This window comes from Sinocyclocheilus rhinocerous, unplaced genomic scaffold (genome assembly GCF_001515625.1).
Source record: "Sinocyclocheilus rhinocerous isolate Xijiao unplaced genomic scaffold, SAMN03320098_v1.1 scaffold8178, whole genome shotgun sequence".
In the NCBI taxonomy this organism is placed as follows: domain Eukaryota; kingdom Metazoa; phylum Chordata; class Actinopteri; order Cypriniformes; family Cyprinidae; genus Sinocyclocheilus; species Sinocyclocheilus rhinocerous.
The window spans coordinates 163,399-180,734 of NW_015663584.1; the positions used below are offsets into that span (position 1 = coordinate 163,399).

General features: G+C 33.8%; 2 protein-coding genes and 1 pseudogene across 4 annotated transcripts; 2 read left to right on the forward strand and 1 right to left on the reverse strand.

The window, feature by feature from the left end:
- The first annotated feature begins 297 nt into the window (after nucleotides 1–297).
- Nucleotides 298–5,087, forward strand: LOC107728976 (V-set and immunoglobulin domain-containing protein 10-like; annotated as a pseudogene).
- A 1,501-nt stretch (nucleotides 5,088–6,588) lies between these two features.
- On the forward strand, nucleotides 6,589–13,738 carry lim2.5 (lens intrinsic membrane protein 2.5). Of its 3 annotated transcripts, XM_016539328.1 has the most exons (6): nucleotides 6,592–6,762; nucleotides 6,802–6,845; nucleotides 11,110–11,302; nucleotides 13,202–13,351; nucleotides 13,435–13,569; nucleotides 13,651–13,738. In XM_016539328.1, the coding sequence occupies exons 3-6, from the start codon at nucleotides 11,128–11,130 to the stop codon at nucleotides 13,710–13,712; spliced, it is 522 nt and encodes a 173-aa protein (XP_016394814.1). In that variant the 5' UTR covers nucleotides 6,592–6,762; nucleotides 6,802–6,845; nucleotides 11,110–11,127; the 3' UTR covers nucleotides 13,713–13,738. The 3 variants fall into 3 exon arrangements, with proteins under 3 accessions (XP_016394815.1, XP_016394814.1, XP_016394812.1); XM_016539329.1 differs by having other exon boundaries at nucleotides 6,589–6,845; nucleotides 13,435–13,561; nucleotides 13,642–13,738; XM_016539326.1 differs by having other exon boundaries at nucleotides 6,593–6,845.
- Nucleotides 13,739–15,298: 1,560 nt separating this feature from the next.
- On the reverse strand, nucleotides 15,299–16,465 carry LOC107728977 (free fatty acid receptor 2). Its single transcript, XM_016539317.1, has one exon. The coding sequence runs from the start codon at nucleotides 16,214–16,216 to the stop codon at nucleotides 15,299–15,301; it is 918 nt and encodes a 305-aa protein (XP_016394803.1). The 5' UTR covers nucleotides 16,217–16,465.
- Nucleotides 16,466–17,336: the final 871 nt, after the last annotated feature.

Here is a 17,336-nt window from a genome sequence, read left to right on the forward strand (position 1 = left end):
GGGGGGGTCTGTGCAATGGGATTTTTTTATTTTAAATTTTTAAATTTTTCCACTCTTAAAGCTGCAGTGGAATGATTGCAATGTTACAATACTTTTTTCTATCCCGGTTTAAAGTGCAGAGAGAACTGTATTATTTTTCCAACAGAGAAGGTCAATGCTGTTGTAATGGGCAACAATTATTTGTCTGATTATGTCAAGATTTGATCTTGTCTAACCTGTTGTGTGGGGATATGATTTTGGAAACACGCAGAGACCTCCCATGTGGTTTACTGATAAACAAAGGCAGTGCTGGGAACCATGTGGGCTCTGCTGAATGAAGACACAGTGGGTCACTTCTCTTCTTTATCTCTCATGTCGTTTCTCTTTCTGTGTCTGATTACTCTTCAAATTCATTCTGAAGACAGTTTTTAAAATCTGTCAACACTGAATGAGGAGAACTGGGTGATAATAGTGCTGTTACCCAAAAATAACTGTTTAAAACCATTTGATAAACAAAGGTTTTTCATGAGGGGTGGTTCAAAATTGACCATATATATATATATATGATCTGAGCATCTCACCCACGGAACCCGTATCGGTTGAAGCTCTTGTGGGCACCAATGTGACCCTTAGTGTGTCTCACGCTGGTGTCCCTCAGCCTGAGGTCATGTGGTTTATGGGAAGCCTTCTGGTTGCCAAATGGACCGTTGGTAACAGCTCGCCTTCAGTTGTTGCTTCAGATGTTTTAAAACCAGAACTAGACGGATCTCTCACCTTCATGAATGTGTCGCATAGTTATAACGGTACATACACTGTGGAAATGACTCAAATCTAGGAGGCAAAGGTCAGCACTTTACCTCTTTGTTTACGGTGAGTGTGGAGAACATGGGCGGTAACATATTATAATTAATTAGCGACAGACAGTTATATTGATTGATCAACATGATTATGTTTGGCTATTTTGAGTTAATCTGTAATGATTGATAACAGTTCCTGGTTGGCCAGTTAACAAAATCTAGTAGTTTAATTAATTTATTTTATTTCATTTCTTTATATTTATTTACATTATTTTTTATGAATTGGGTAAATGTTTTGTGAAATAAGTGTTCATTTACAACTTCTTATTCTCTATATTTTTCTTATCCATCTTGTTCTTATGGTATTGGCATTTTAACAAACTGGTCAGCTGATAATTATACACTCTAAAAAATGCTGGGTTAAATACAACCCAGTGCTGGGTAAAATAGGGACAAACCCAGCAATTGGGTTGTTTTGACCCAGCCGTTTGGTTACTACCCAGAAGGTTGGGTTAAACATTTAACCCAACCGCTGGGTCAAAACATCCCAATTGCTGGGTTTGTCCCTATTTTACCCAGCACTGGGTTGTATATAACCCAGCATTTTTTAGAGTGTAATATATAATAACTTTAATTAATGAATCTTTCACAAACATTATATACTGATTTAACAATCAGTGGTTCATGCGAATAAGAAATAAATGACTAAAATGTGCCACATGTACCGGGGTTATTATAGTTATCTAAAACTAAAATTAAAACCATTGTTACTTGAAATAAAACGTCAAATGAATTTTTTTGTTTTTCATTTCAACCAGTTGCCAAGGCAACGTTTCTTATTTTCATTTAGTTTAACTTGATGTGCTTAAATAACTAAAACTGAAATAAAAATGAATAAAACTATATAGACAGAAAAAAAACTGAATATGACAAACACAGAACAAAATTACTAAAACTTTAACTTAAATTAAAATGAAAACGGATATAAAGCAGTTTCAAAATATAAATAAAAACTACAATAGTATTTTAAAAAATACTAAGATAACACTGGTATGTACATGAACTAATGATGTTAAGCATTTATTTGATGTAATTATGTTTCGTGTTGTTTGTTAATGAAATTATTAAAGCCTTACTATGTAAAGCAGGGCAGTACAGTTGAATATTCATTATATATTTGTGAATAAAATTAAGTGACTCTTTTGCACTTTTGATTTTAACATTCCTAAAGACTATCGTGTATTATTTAGCTATTGTTCCTTGCTTCATGACACATGCGTATAAGAGCATTTAATAAATGTCTTCGATTTAAACTTCAGTAGCAAAAACATTGTTAGAGTTGGTAAATGTGATTCATTTCCATGAATTTTTGATTCCTTGGCTTTTTTCCTTGTCAAAGAGGTGCGGTGGTTCTTTAATGGGCTCCAGTTAAAAAATGGATCTCATTATTCCATCAGCGAGAAGAAACTCACGATAAACCATCCCAGCAGGAACAACACAGGCCTCTACGCTGTATTACTAACCAATCCGTTCAGCTCTGACATGCATCACAGGAACATCACAGTGCTGTGTGAGTATATGACCATTACTGTAGCCTACGTTCATTTAAAGGAATAGTTCAGGCAAAAATGAACATTTGCTGAAAATGTACTCACCCTCAGGATATTCAAGATGTAAATTAGTTTGTTTCTTCCTCAGATCTGGAGAAATGTAGCATCACATCACTTGCTCACCAGTGGATCCTCTGCAGTGAATGGGTGCCGTCAGAATGAGAGTCCAAACAGCTGATAAAAACATCACAATAATCCACAAGCCACACCACTCCAGTCCATCAGTTAACATCTAGAGAAGTGAAAAGCTGTGTGTTTGTAAGAAACAAATCCACCAAGACGTTTAATTTCAAACCATTACTTCGGGCTAAAATACGAGTCCATAATCCATAATATTGCTTTTTCCAGTGAAAAAGTCTTCTTGTCTGAATCGGGAGAGAAATCTGCACAGATCAAGCACCGTTTACAAGCCAAAATTCTGACGGCACCCATTCACTGCAGAGCATCCATTGGTGAGCAAGTGATGCAATGCTGCATTTCTCCAAATCTGAGGAAGAAACAAACTCATCTACAATTTGGATGGCCTCAGGGTGAGTACATTTTCAGCAAATTTGCATTTTTGCCTGAACTATTTCTTTATGAGTCTTTCCCAACAGTAGCCCGTTTCATTTCCGACCACTTATTTTCCCTCTTCGGCTGCCCTTAGATGGACCCGATATGCCAGTTCTCAAGGTCAGTCCCACAGAAGCAGTCTTTGTTTCGGGCGAGTCTCTGTTCCTCTCCTGTCAGGCCGAGGGTTAACCGCCCCCATCCGCCACATGGTTTTTCAATGGCGAGTCCATCGCAACGTCTTCAACAAGAACAGTCAATCTCACCAATATGTTAATAATTATAATATAATTGTCTATGGTAGGAGTTTGCACGTTAAATGTCATTTTGTAAGCAAAATAAGGGAATACCAGCATGTTAGGATGTTGTGCATCATGTAAATATTCTTTTGGATGGCTTGATAGTTTTCTGCTGACAGTGTTTGTTAAAGCAGTAATCCATTCATTTCTGCGTTAGTGATTTTTACCCCAGTTAACGGGGTTTTAGAAAGCCAGAGATGCTTTTATTTCTTTTCTCCTTCCATCATTGTCAGTCTCCCAGCGGTGAGCCGCAGTGTTCAGTACAGGCTGTCAATGGAGGCGCAGCGCTGCAGTTCCTCAGTCTGTGGCCAGGCGGCGCTCCAGAAGCGCAAGAGTCGTTTCCCAGCGTGTGTGAATGCCAGTGGATACGGCAATTACAGTATGACTCTAAATGACATTCAGCGGTTAAACGGATGAGAAATCATCTGTAAAGCTGAACATCCTCTAATTCAGACACAATGCAGTGTCATTCCCCGTAAGTCATGCTCTGTTTCTTTCTTGAATTTGAAATAATAATCCTTATGTTACAAATTAATTTCATTTGGAATCTGCGGAATTTCCTTGTAATTTCAGAAGTTATTTTATGGTGATTATTAGTTAGTATAAATAAATGATGAATAGTAAATAAGCATACATTTAAACTTAAAATGGCAAGGAAATTCTATAGATACCAAGTGCAATTAATTTGTTTGTTCAGAATTATTCATATTTCAAATTTAGTTATGATGAATATTATTTAGTTGTAAGAATCTTACTTTTGCTATTAGATTTTATGTGTGCTGTCTGCATGGACAGCATCTGAACTGAAATGTATCGATTGAGTTTCAATAATGGCAGTTTGTGTTTTGCTATGATACATGATACCCTAATAAGCCTAAAAATACATTGCACACACTTATTGGGTTGAAATTGTATAATATTTATAATGAACATTTCTTTTACTTCATACACTTTGTTTTCCCCGAACCTGCAGAAATTATAAATAAATAAAAGTAAAAATAGGAAAATTAATAAAGTGATAAAAGATATCATAAAACAAATAAGATTATTTTCAATTAAATATTTTATAAATAATTAAATACTTTTTAATTAGTCCTGAATCAATTTTTGTATTTTTCTTTGTTATTTGTGTATTTAGTTTATTATTATTATTATAAAAAAATTTTTTTACTTTATTTTATTATTTATTTTGTTTTTATTTATGCATTGATTTATCTTTATATATTAATCCACCATCTTGAGTTTTTTTTTTCACCTAGTGTGTTGCAGTGCATTATGGGATTGTTTTCTACACAGTGCGCTTGAGGAGCACTATTTGTGTTGCTGCCTATATACAGTGTTCCAAATTGTTCACTTAATTTGTTTCAATTAGGATGCTTTAAGGCATTGGAATGGCACCTTTATCTCATTGCATTATGTTGCAGGTGGTCCTGTGGATTTTCTCCCAGTAATTTTAACCAGCATGAGTCAAAATGAACAGACGCTGGTTGTGATCCATTGCTCTACTGAAGCCACACCTGAAGCCCTTGTGCATTGGACCAAGAATGGAAACCTCTTGCAAACTGGGCCCAAATACCAGATCAGTACAAACACAACTCAACTGGTTATTTATGATTTTAATGTCACTACAGACCTCGACATCTACACCTGCACTGCCATCAACCCTCTCGGCAACAAAACTGTGGACACTACACTGCTGGGTATGGATCCGTTATAGTTTATCATTAGCAATAATGGGTTGTTTTGACATTTCAAATGTCTATACTACTGAAAAACTTGATAAAACGCAAACAAAACAAACTATATTGACTTATAAAGGCACATTTTGTCTGCCTGCACTACTATTTAGAAGTTCGGGCTCAGTAAGATTTTTTGTTTTTAAAGAAATTAAAGGGGTCCTATTATGCTCTTTTACAAAGTCTTGATTTTGTTTTGGGGGTGTACTAGATGTACTAGAATTAACATAAAAGCAAATATCCATTAAAGCTATTAAAGCAGCGAACAATTTTTCTTTTGCTCTTTTTGATTAACATTATTATATAAGAAATGCACGGATCTGTTATACTGATGTACATCTGATATTTTCTTTACTGTTTATGTTCACTTAAAACAACCGACTGTGCTTACAAGGATACTTGTCAAGACAGCCATTGGTATTCACCTGCTGTCTGAGAAGGCTATCTGTTTGTGCACTTCATATGTGTGCGGAATCATAGAGGAAGCAATCAGGAAAAATTCAATTATGACTACTTTGACACAGACACACTTCAGGAAAAAATACATACTACAAATATACACTACCATTCAAACGTTTCAGATCATTAAGATTTTATTTTTATGTTTTTGAAAATAAGTCTCTTATGCTTACCCCATGCTGCATTTATTTGAACAAAAATACAGTAAAAACAGCAATATTGTGAAATATTATTACAATTTAAAATAACTGTTTTCTATATGAATATCTGTTAAACTGTAATTTATTTCTGTGATCAAAGCTGAATTTTCAGCATCATTACTTCAGACTTCAGTGTCACATGATCTTCAGAAATCATTCTAATATGCTGATTTGCTGCTCAAGAGACATTTCTGATTATTATCAATGTTGAAAACAGTCGTGCCACTTCATATTTTTTGTGGAAACCATTATACATTTTTTTTCAGGATTGTTTAATGAACAGAAAGTTCAAAAGAACAGCTTTTATTTGAAATAGAAATCTTTTGTAACATTATAAATGTCTTCACTTTTCACTTTTGATCAATTTAATGCTATTGCAATCTAATGCAATCTAATGCAATTTCTTCGCTAATTAGAAGTATTATTTTACTATATTATTATTTTACTAAGTATTAAAGAAGTATAAACAAAGAAACATCAAGTAACATTGAATTAAAAATGAAATTTTGTAGTAGAAAAAATTTCAATAGTATTTTCTTATAAAACGTCCTCTAATCTTTGTTTTATTTACAACTTCAAAAAAGCATTTTTTTTTACATTGTGGTATTATCTGAGAGGGTTTTCATATTAAAACTGTCTGATCTTGTATTTTTATTGCAGCACATAATATTATATTATACTAATATGAAGCTATTTTAAAATGTATCTTTTATTTATCACATCAAAGTTATCGCGGCACTGTCAGAAAAGAGTCATGGACATGTGATGTGAGTGAAAATGGGCAGAAGCTACATCATCATGTGTCCAATCATAGTGTGTCACCACATGCACGGCTGAATGAAAGTGTGCGCTTCAGCATGTTGCATTGACCGCAGCAGTACTGCAAGCCTCTGCACATCACAGTTCCAGAACGGCCAATACAACAACAAAAAGAGCGTAAAAAAAAGAGCCTTCCCCCTCCAAACCCCAAGCTTGGACCCGGCCGGCGTGCAGCGGTCACGTGCCTCAGACAGCATCAAGCTCAAGTGCATTTGTTCTGTGTGGCCCATTTGAAAGGATTTTGTCTCCATCAACAGAAAAGCAGAGAGGATAACTTTTTGGAATTCGGCCTGGTGGGTCCTTTTTGACGTTACGCTCGCTGCGGGTCCCACTTTCTCTCTCTTTCCCTCTGGGAAGGTCAATACTTAAGCAGGTTCATTTATCCTGAAGACCTCAGGTAAGAATCCCTCCCTGATTAAGTCGCGTTTGTGATGGTTTTCAGGATAAATGTGATAGTTTATTGCAGTTTCTAGTGGGAAGTCCCTCCAAACTGAACAAACCATAAACACACTCTTGAAACTTGATGGATGAAAGGATGAACTCTTCTTTAAAAACTAGTTTTTTTTAAGTCTTCATGTATAGTGGGGACTGAAAGTCTCACTTTCTTTTATAATTAAATGCTAAATAATTAAATGCAAAATCTTTCCTTACAAATTGTATTGTTAGGAATTTTAAATTAAAAAAATGAATTTAACTCTTGATATTTGATGGATAAATTATGTAATCTTCTTTAAAAAAAATATTTTTATTTGTATTTTTATTAAAAACATTTTTGAAGTCTTGTATAGAGGTGACCAGAAGATTCACTAGTAGTGAACATTATTTTTTAATTAAATGCAAAATCTTTCTTTACAAATTATATTAGCAACAATTTTAAAAAAAGAATGAACTTTTGAAAATGTATGGAAAAAACAATGTAATCTTTAAAAATATATTTTTTATTTATACTTTATTAAAAACTTGATGTACATTGGGGAGAGAAAGTAATCTTTTGTAATTAAATGCAAAATCTTTAATTGCAAATTAATTATAATTTAATTACAAATTTATCAATAATTAAATTTAAATATTTAATAATTAAATTTAAAATTAAATTTATTATCAATAACTTAAACGAAAAAAATTTAATTGAATATACATTTCAGCATTTATTTTATTTATTCAATTATTATTTTGAGTTCACATGCTTAATATCACTTTCTATTTATTTTATTAGTAATACCACATTTTATTTTTATTTATTTATTTTTTTACTTAGAAGCTTCATGTACACTATTGTGTTGAAATACATTTATGTAAATTGTCTGTCCTTTTGCCCTAAACGTTTTTTGCACATTGAACAATATTTGCAGAAGTTTAGAGTGGGTGTTTGCACAGATTTAATCTGCAGGAAGTTCTGTAACCATAAGCATTAGTTACATCACAGAAAGGACTCTTTAAAAGTGTCACTTTTGCTTTTAACCTCTGATGCTTCTATTTGGCATCCTGACTAGAAACTGTAAATGCATATTATGTGTTCACCATATTCATCCAGAGACTTATGTTTACTCAACATTTCATACTTTGCTCTGCCATGACAGAGTAAACTAACTGTAAAGACTGTTTATGCTATAGCGCCCTCTGTGACAATGCTGAAAATTCAGCATACTTGTGATTTAAACGCATACATATTTTGAAAAGCAATAATGTGTGAAATGGAGCTTGTGTAGCTTGAATCATCTCCATTCATATATTAATAATGTAGTGCATGTTTCAGGCCTCTCATCACATTTTATGCTGATGATAATAATAAGTGGTCATTTCTCCATCAGTCGTGTGTTTGTTGTCCCTCTGCTGTTTTGCATGTGTATGGTGTTCAACTCTATTGTTTACATATTGTTGTGAGGCATTGCAGATAGGCATTGTGTGAATGATATCACGTGTCCTGAAGTACAAGTTATTGACGCTGTTTTGCTTGTGAAATTCTGGTGTGGGCTGTAAAACACAGGAAACTGTAAACGCACGTACAAACTGTGGTGGAAATTTGACTATGTGAGGAATTAAACGTATTCATGCATTTCATTTTCGTGGCAAAATAGTAAAAGAATGTTAAATATTTTTTAGGTTCTGTGTAAATGAATCAGAGCTGCTTTTATGGCAACTGTGCACAACATTTAATACTTAAATTTAGATATATGGCAGATGTTTTTTTGTTTTTTTCAAAGCAACATTTTTATCAGTTCATGCATTTTGAAACTTTAATCTTACAAACTACCAAAAAAAATAAAATAAATAAATAATAAAAAATAATAATACATTAAAAATATTGTACACAAGTAAATTGCAGCCTATATTTATAAATGATTCACATTTTTATATTGTGACAATATTTTCAATACAATTAAGCATATTTAGGCTCAAAAAAGGCTTAATGATACAAAAAAATATTCAAAATTCATAATAGAGTTTCTTATTTATTTTGTGAAATAAATAAGAGTGAAATATAACAACACTCTTAAAAATAAAGGTTCTTAATTGGTTAAAAAAAGAACATCAATGGAACCTTTCCATTCCACAAAAGGTGCTTTATAGTGAAAAAAATAAATAAATTCTTCACACTAAGAAAAAAAGTTTGTTTTAAGAACATTTCACTGAAAGGTTTTTAGGTTCTTGTAGGCTACCTTTATTTTTAAAGAGGCTATATGTGAGAATTTTCATGTATTTGTTGCTTTTTTTATTGCCAATGTGTGAACAGTTTGTAACAAACCTAAAAATCGAGAACTTTCCCAACTTGTAGAGTAGACTGGTTTTGATGTGAAGGACTCCGGACGTTTTCACTGGGAACATCAAAAGCCTCTCATGTGAAATGAATGCTTAGTGTTCAGGATAATGTCTAGAGAGCCGTTCTGTAGGCTACTGTAATGTCATGCAAAGAAAGTGGATTAATTCAAAGAATGCTTACAGTGTTCAGGATAGTGCCGAGAGAGCCGTTCTGTAGGCTACTGTAATGTCATGCAAAGAAAGTGGATTAATTCAAACTAGTCTCACATATAGTATATAGTCGCAAAATATGCTTCAAACTATCGTAACTAATTTTAATGACCTCATCTGTTGATATGAGCTGGAGCAAACGTATGATTAGATGCTTTCTTAACTGCTGTTTTCTCACCACTGTCATGTTTGTTGTGTTTATTTTGTTATTGATATATTTATATGCAAAGGTATTTCCAACTTCTTCTTACTTCTAAGCGAAGAATATGGAAGCCCGTTTCCGCCACTGAATAAAACATATAAAAAGGTTATTGCGACTTTTTCTCGCAATTTTTTTTTCACAGAATTGTGAACAAAGAAAGTGGATTAATTCAAACTAGTCTCACATATAGTATATAGTCGCAAAATATGCTTCAAACTATCGTAACTAATTTTAATGACCTCATCTGTTGATATGAGCTGGAGCAAACGTATGATTAGATGCTTTCTTAACTGCTGTTTTCTCACCACTGTCATGTTTGTTGTGTGTTTATTTTGTTATTGATATATTTATATGCAAAGGTATTTCCAACTTCTTTTTATTTCTAAGCGAAGAATATGGAAGCCCGTTTCCGCCACTGAATAAAACATATAAAAAGGTTATTGCGACTTTTTCTCGCAATTTTTTTTTCACAGAATTGTGAAATATAAACTCGCAATTCTGATTTTTTTTTCTTGCAAATGCGAGTTTGTATCAGAATTGTGAGAGAGCCTATCAACTCGCAATTGCGAGTTATAAAGTCCAATTTTGAGGGGGGGGGGAAACACTGATATTTCCTCAAGAATTGCGAGTTAATATCTCACAATTCTGACTTAACTCGCAATTACGCAATGGAGAAAAAATAATTCTTTTTTTCTCAGAATTGTGAGTTTATATCTTGCAAATATGACTTTATTTCTCAGAATTGCGAGTTTATATCTCACAATTAGGACTTACTCGCAATTGTGAGTTTATATCTCACAATTCTGTGAAAAAAAAGATAAAAAGTCGCAATTACCTTTTAAATTTTTTTATTCAGTGGCGGAAACAGGCTTCCATAGAAGAACGAAAAAGAATTTTGTTGTGAGTAAATCAGATCCGTGCTTCACGTTCAGCCTCATGTACGTTACGTGTGCGAGCACGAGCAATAAGATGCTGGCTGCAGTTCACTTAGCGGCCACCGGTGTCGCTAATAACAATGGTTTCTGAATTCTGCATATAGCCTCTTTAAGAGTGTTCTTTAGATCAGTGGTTCCCAACCCTGGTCCTGGAGGCACCCCAACACTGCACGTTTTGCATGTCTCCTTTCTCTGACACACCAATTTCAGGTCTTGAAGTCTCTACTAATGAGCTGATGACCTGAATCAGGTGTGTTTGTTTAAGGAGGCATGCAAAACATGCAGTGTTGGGGTGCCTCCAGGACCAGGGTTGGGAACCACTGCTTTAGATTATTAAAATATTCTTCACACTAAGAAAAAATGGTTGTTTTAAGAACTGTTCACTGAAAGGCTCTTTAGGAAACCAAAGATGGTTCTTCCCTGTGAAAATCCCCTTTTGGAACCTTTATTTTTAAGAGTGACCTGTTTCGTGATTCACCTGAATATACTGTGCATGATGAGCATCTGTGTGTGTGTGTGTGTGTGTGTGTAATTGACTGTAATGTGTCTGTCAGTGCGTTTAGCTCCTCAGGATGTACAGCTTTATGGGAGGGGGTTTGTTCTGTGCCATTGTGGGCAACATCCTGCTGGTGGTCTCCACGGCAACGGACTACTGGATGCAGTACAGACTGTCTGGCATCTTCGCTCACCAGGGCCTGTGGAGATACTGCATGTCTGGCAAATGCTACACGCAGACCGACAGCATCGGTGAGTGAGAGACTGACTGCAAATATCATTTTTTGAAGGTTTAAATAAATGACTTCAAAAGTCAAAAACGTACAAAATTTCACTTCATGCTTAAAAATTTCACATTTAATTCAATGTGTTACATGCCGTTTCCTGTTTATATATTTATTTATTTTGTTTATATATATATATGATTCCTGCATTCCCACACCTTTTGACCAATTAATATCCATAACTTTTTCAGTCATTTGTGTTAATTGATAATTATTCATTATAGACATGTCCATGACATTTATATGACTTCATTCAGATTTATTAATTTCAATGTTTTCAGCCCTGGAAATTCATTTTAAAAATCCCAGACGTATTCACATTTGTGACCCTGGACCACAAAACCAGTCATAAGGGTCCATTTTTTGAAATTGAGATTTATACATCATCTGAAAGCTGAATAAATAAGCTTTCCATTGATGTATGGTTTGTTAGGATAGGACGATATTTGGCTTAGATGCAACTATTTGTAAATCTGGAATCTGAGGGTGCAAAAAAAATCAAAATACTGAGAAAATCGTCTTTAAAGTTATCCAAAATGAAGTTCTTAGCAATGCATATTACTAATCAAAAATTAAGTTGATATATTCACGGTAGGAAATTTACAAAATATCTTCATGGAACATGATCTTTATTTAATATATCCTAATGATTTTTGACATAAAAGAAATCGATAATGATTTTTGGCATAAAAGAAAAATCGATAATTTTGACCCATACAATGTTTTTTTGACTATTGCTAAAAATATACCCCAGCGACTTAAGACTGGTTTTGTGCTCCAAGGTCACATTTTCTTAACAATATCCATAAACAAACCAGGAAAAAGTTTAATATTTAGAATGTTTTTGTAAATCTCTCAACATTTTGGCTGTTAATTTAAAATTTCTACGACTTTACTGAGATTTTATTCATTTCAATGTCATTTTTGTTACTTAAATAAGTAAACAAACAAACCCAGGAAATTGTTGAATATCCAGAATGTTTTAACAACACTCAGAATATTTTCACTTAAAAAAATTGTAATAAATAAATTATTATTATTATTTTTTTTAAATAAAAAATATGCAAAAAAATTTTTATTTTTAATTTGTTGTTTACATTTATTTTAAAGGGGACATCAGATGGCCATTTTCCAGAAGTTGGTATGATTCTTTAGGGTCTTCATGAAATGTCTGTAACATACTTTGGTTAAAATTCCTCAACGGTCGTGTAAAACAACACCCTTTTTACCTTGTCAAAATCAGCTCTGTTCACAGTGACCTGTTTCGGTGCATGTCTCTTTAAATGCTAATGAGCTCTACTCGCTCCGCCCCTCTCTTCCATGGAAGAGGAAAGGCGATATGCAAATAATCATAAAAAAAGTGTGAGACTTGCTTCTTCTGGAGGTGCAGCTGGATCATGAAGAGTGGGTGCTGCTGATCCATCCTTGTGTTTGAACTTTTTACCAAAACCTGCCTTGAATTGTCCCTCATTCAGAAACCTTTTCTTTGGGGATGAAAAAAAAAGGAGTGAATGGATTTTTATCATTGTAGGGTGGTTGTGTCCACACACTGCTAAGACACATTTATATGCAAACACCATGTAAAAGTGAATTTTGCATCCGATGTCCCCTTTAATATTATTATTCTAGATTTATATTTTTTTCCTCATAGAAAAGTTAAAGAAAAGTTACAAATATTGGTCTAAACAAACCAAGACATTATTATTCTATCTTTTAACCATAAAGGCTGCAGTGATTCATTAAACGTAGCTCCTTTAACTGCAGTTTCCCCAAATTTGTGAAGTTCAAAAGTCCATGTTCCTCCATCAGTCTAAGCTAAAGTGTCCAGCACCTCTCTCTTGGTTTCTGCCACTGTCTCTCATTTCAGCTTACTGGAACGCAACCCGGGCCTTCATGATCCTCTCAGCGATGTCGTGTTTTGCGGGAATCATCGCAGGCATCCTCTCCTTCACTCACTTCTCCGCCTTTAAGCGATTCAACCGTTCCTTCGCTGCAGGGATCATGTTTTTTATCTCCAGTAAGTCTTTCCCTTCAGTGAGCTATTGACAGATGCTTACACAGACTGATAATGAAAAACCTTCTCATTCATGTCTCCTCCAGCGCTCTTTGTTCTGCTGGCTATGGCCATCTACACCGGGGTGACGGTGAACTTCCTCGGGAAGCGTTTCAGCGACTGGCGTTTCTCATGGTCCTACATTCTGGGCTGGGTCGCTCTGCACATGACCTTTTTTGCAGGTCGGTGAAGATGGATTATTTTAGTTTGATCTCCAGCATGTCCTGTTGATCTCATTCAACACGTGTGTTTTGTTTTTGCAGGTATATTTTACATGTGTGCCTACAGGATGCATGAATGCCGCAGAGTGGCCGGCTCTCGCTAAAACGCAGGAGCAACAAACACTCAAGTGTCTAAACGTGTATATATACAGGTGTTTGGTTATCTGATCCCACTTAAAAAGTACCAGCGCAAGTTGGCTGAAAGATAAAATACGCCACGTTCTTCCTCTGCAGGTTTTCCCGCAGGATTTCTTTAGTTTCTATCCCAACAGGTGAACATTTAAGATTAAAAATAAGTCACACAATCCTGAATGAAACTGAATCATTGTTCATGCACAGAGAGATTCAGAATCCCGGACGAGCCCCCAATTTTCACTGTTACATCTAGGGCAAGGGGCTCAAATAAAATCTCAGATTATTCTCATCATTCGATGTCATTCTGTTCATTTACTGACTGACATAAACTAGTGAAGGAAGGTCAACATTATGGTTGTTAGTTTGACATTTCTACAACTTTTTTTAAATGACAATTAAAAATGTAATTTAATTAAAGTGTTTTAATGACAATTAAATGTTAAAATTCCCTGATATTTTTAGGTTTTTTCAACATGGTGGAAACGGAGTTATTAAAAAAAATCCAAAATATTTTGAATATTCAGAATATTTTAATGAAGCTCTCAACATTTTCACTGTTAATTTAGAAATAAGCAAACAGAAAAACGATTAAAATGATTATTCTATATTTTATATTAATACTATTTTTAAAAAATATTTTAATACAATTTTTAATTTTTGTAATTAGATTTTTAATTTTTGTAGTAATTTTTTTTAGATTAATTTAAAATTCCTTGATATAGTATTCAGATTTTATTAGCAACATCCATAAATTAGCCAGGAAAAAGTTTAATATTTATAATATTTTGGTGAAACTCTCAACATTTTGCCTTTTAATTTGAGTTTTCTATGACTTTTAAGATTTATCAATTTCAATGACGTTTTAAAATTCCCTGATATTCAAAATTTCTTAATAATATCCATAAACTGACCAGGAAAATGTTTAAGATTAATAATAATTTTGTAAAACTCTCAACATTTTGGCTATTAATGTGACATTTCTATTAGATTTTCAGGCTTGAAAATTACCATTTTAAAATTCCCTGATATTTCTTGTTTCTGATTTTTTGTGTTGATTTTCTTGTTTCTGATTTTTTTTCCGTGATATTTCTGATCTTCCATGATGGTGGAAACTCAGTTAATAAAAATAAATTCAAAAACCACCACAGGAAATGGTTGAATATTCAGAATATTTTAATGAAACTTTCTTGAGCAGCAAATCAGAATGATTTCTGAAGGATCGTGTGACACTAAAGACTGGAGTAATGATGCTGAAAATTCAGCTTTGATCACAGGAATAAATTACATTTCAAAATATATTTAAATAGAGAACAGTTGTTTTAAATTGTAATAATATTTCAGATTTTTAAACAATCAAACAAATGCAGCCTTTCTTAAATTTTCTTTAAAAAAAAAAAAAATTCTTAACAACCCCAAACTTTAGTACTACTTTGAAAAATAACTATGCTAAATGTATCAATCCTTAAATAATGAATGAATATTTTAAGTTATTCAATTAATACATAGATTTGCATGGAGTCATGACATAACTGATGTTCAAATGCAAAAAAAAGGTTCATTCTGCCAGAATCACAAGTTCAGTGTCACTCTTTTTAGTCTTCTGTGTAAAACAACACCACTTCTTGAGTAAAGAAACAGTTTTGCTTTCACGGAAAGTGGAGGACGAGAAGTAAAAGACGAACGGATCCAGACAGGTGTTGAGGGTGCTGGGCAGGAGCGTGTAGTACCTCCACGACGGGCTGTTGTTGCTGCTGAAACCCACCAGATGAGACAAGTTGTAGGGTAAAAAACAGAGTAAAAAGATGGTGAGCGTGCACAACGCCATGCCAATGGCCCTTTGCTTTTTCTCTTTAGATATATGAGGCCTGCTGTACAGGATGTAGATGCAGTTGATATAGCAGAAGATACAAACTAAGAGCGGCAGCATGTATATAACCACAAAGAATTCAAGTCGGACTGGTAACAAGATCTTCTTTTGCTGCTCTGTGAAGTTTTCATAGCAGACCGTTTTGGGAAGGGTGGCGTTCAGATCTGGCATGTGGACAGTGATGAAGATGATGCTGCAATGGGCAGCGCTGACCAGCCAGATGATGACGCTTCCTGCTGCGGCGTAAAGCGGCTTACGCAACAGTCTGTACTTGAATGGAAACGCCAGCCCTAAGTAGCGGTCAATGGCTATAGCCATGAGCAACAGGGAGCTGGTGTAAATGGTGGTGAAAAAGAAATAGGAGGCAATGGAGCACAGGGTCTGGGATAAATACCATTTCATGCCAACGGCGGCTTCGTACATCTTGAAGGGCAGAAAGAGCAGGAAGACCAAGTCCGAAGCCGTCAGGTTGAAGAGCAGGATGTCATTCGGACTGGGTTTGTCACCCAGTTTCTTAAAGAAGGTGCAAATAGCCAGTAGATTGGCAGGAAGGCCGATCAGAAACGTCAGGATGTAGACGGCTAAAATCACCCAGTGGTTTATCATTTTGCATGTGAATGGACTCTGAAAAACATCAAAATGAGACTGACATTTATCCAACAAGGTACATGATAGTTAAAATGCCACTCGTATAGGTACTTTGATAATTGATTTGGCCAACACTAATGAACCGCTACAGTGGTTTACAAATGTATTTGGACATGTAAGTCGCGCTTAAATGGTCTGAAACCAAGACTTTCAGTCATTTTTAAGTTTCATAAAAAACAAACAAACAAACAAAACAAAACAAAAAAAACACGCTGATCGTTAACAGGAAGTTGCATTGAAAAAAATAAAACATAGAATATAATACATAAAATAAAAAAAAATATATATATATATACACACACACACACACACATATATAATAAACTACGCCACTTGATTTTGTTATCTAATACATTTTTATTTAGCTAGCTAGCTAGCATTTTCAATGCAACTTCATTTTCTAAAAAGTAACACTAATGAAAAACCCTAATGCCCAAAAATGCATTTGGACATTAAAGTCATTGTATTATAGATAACAAAAAACAAGTGGCTTGATTTATTTTCAGTTTGTTATTTTAAAATTAATTTTTTAATGCAACATCCTATGCATGATCAGTACATTGTTTTCCAAAAAATATCTGAACATGAAAGCCACACTTAAAAATGTCTTAAAAGGAATTGTATTAAATAACAAAACCAAGTGGCATGCTTTGATTTTATTATTATTTCATTTCCTTTTATTTTATTGTATTTTATATTTAATTTCTATTTTATTATTTTACTTTTTCAGTGCAACATCCTGTGTGTGATCAGTACCCTGATAAGACATTTACAAATGTCTTAAAAAGCATTGTATTAGATAACAAAACCAAGTGGCTTGGTTTCTTTTATTTGATGGTTTATTGTATTTTATTATTATTTTATAATATTTTATTCCGTTATTTTATTTGATTATTTGCTTTTTTAATGCAGCGTCCTGTGAGTGACCAGTACACATTTTATAGTATTGTTTTATACGTTTTATAAGTATTTTATTCAGATTTTTTAAAAGTGTGACTTTAACACTTAAGACCAATTTACAGTATATTTGTTTAAAACAGATTATTGTTTCGACACAAGGGAAATTACTTAAGTCACT

Coding starts and splice junctions, on each gene's coding strand:
- LOC107728977 (XM_016539317.1), bottom strand. CDS start 16,216: ATGATAAACCACTGGGTGATTTTAGCCGTCTACATCCTGACGTTTCTG.
- lim2.5 (XM_016539328.1), top strand. CDS start 11,128: ATGTACAGCTTTATGGGAGGGGGTTTGTTCTGTGCCATTGTGGGCAAC. Junction 13,352..13,434: donor GATCATGTTTTTTATCTCCA/GTAAGTCTTTCC, acceptor TGTCTCCTCCAG/CGCTCTTTGTTCTGCTGGCT. Junction 13,570..13,650: donor GCACATGACCTTTTTTGCAG/GTCGGTGAAGAT, acceptor TTGTTTTTGCAG/GTATATTTTACATGTGTGCC.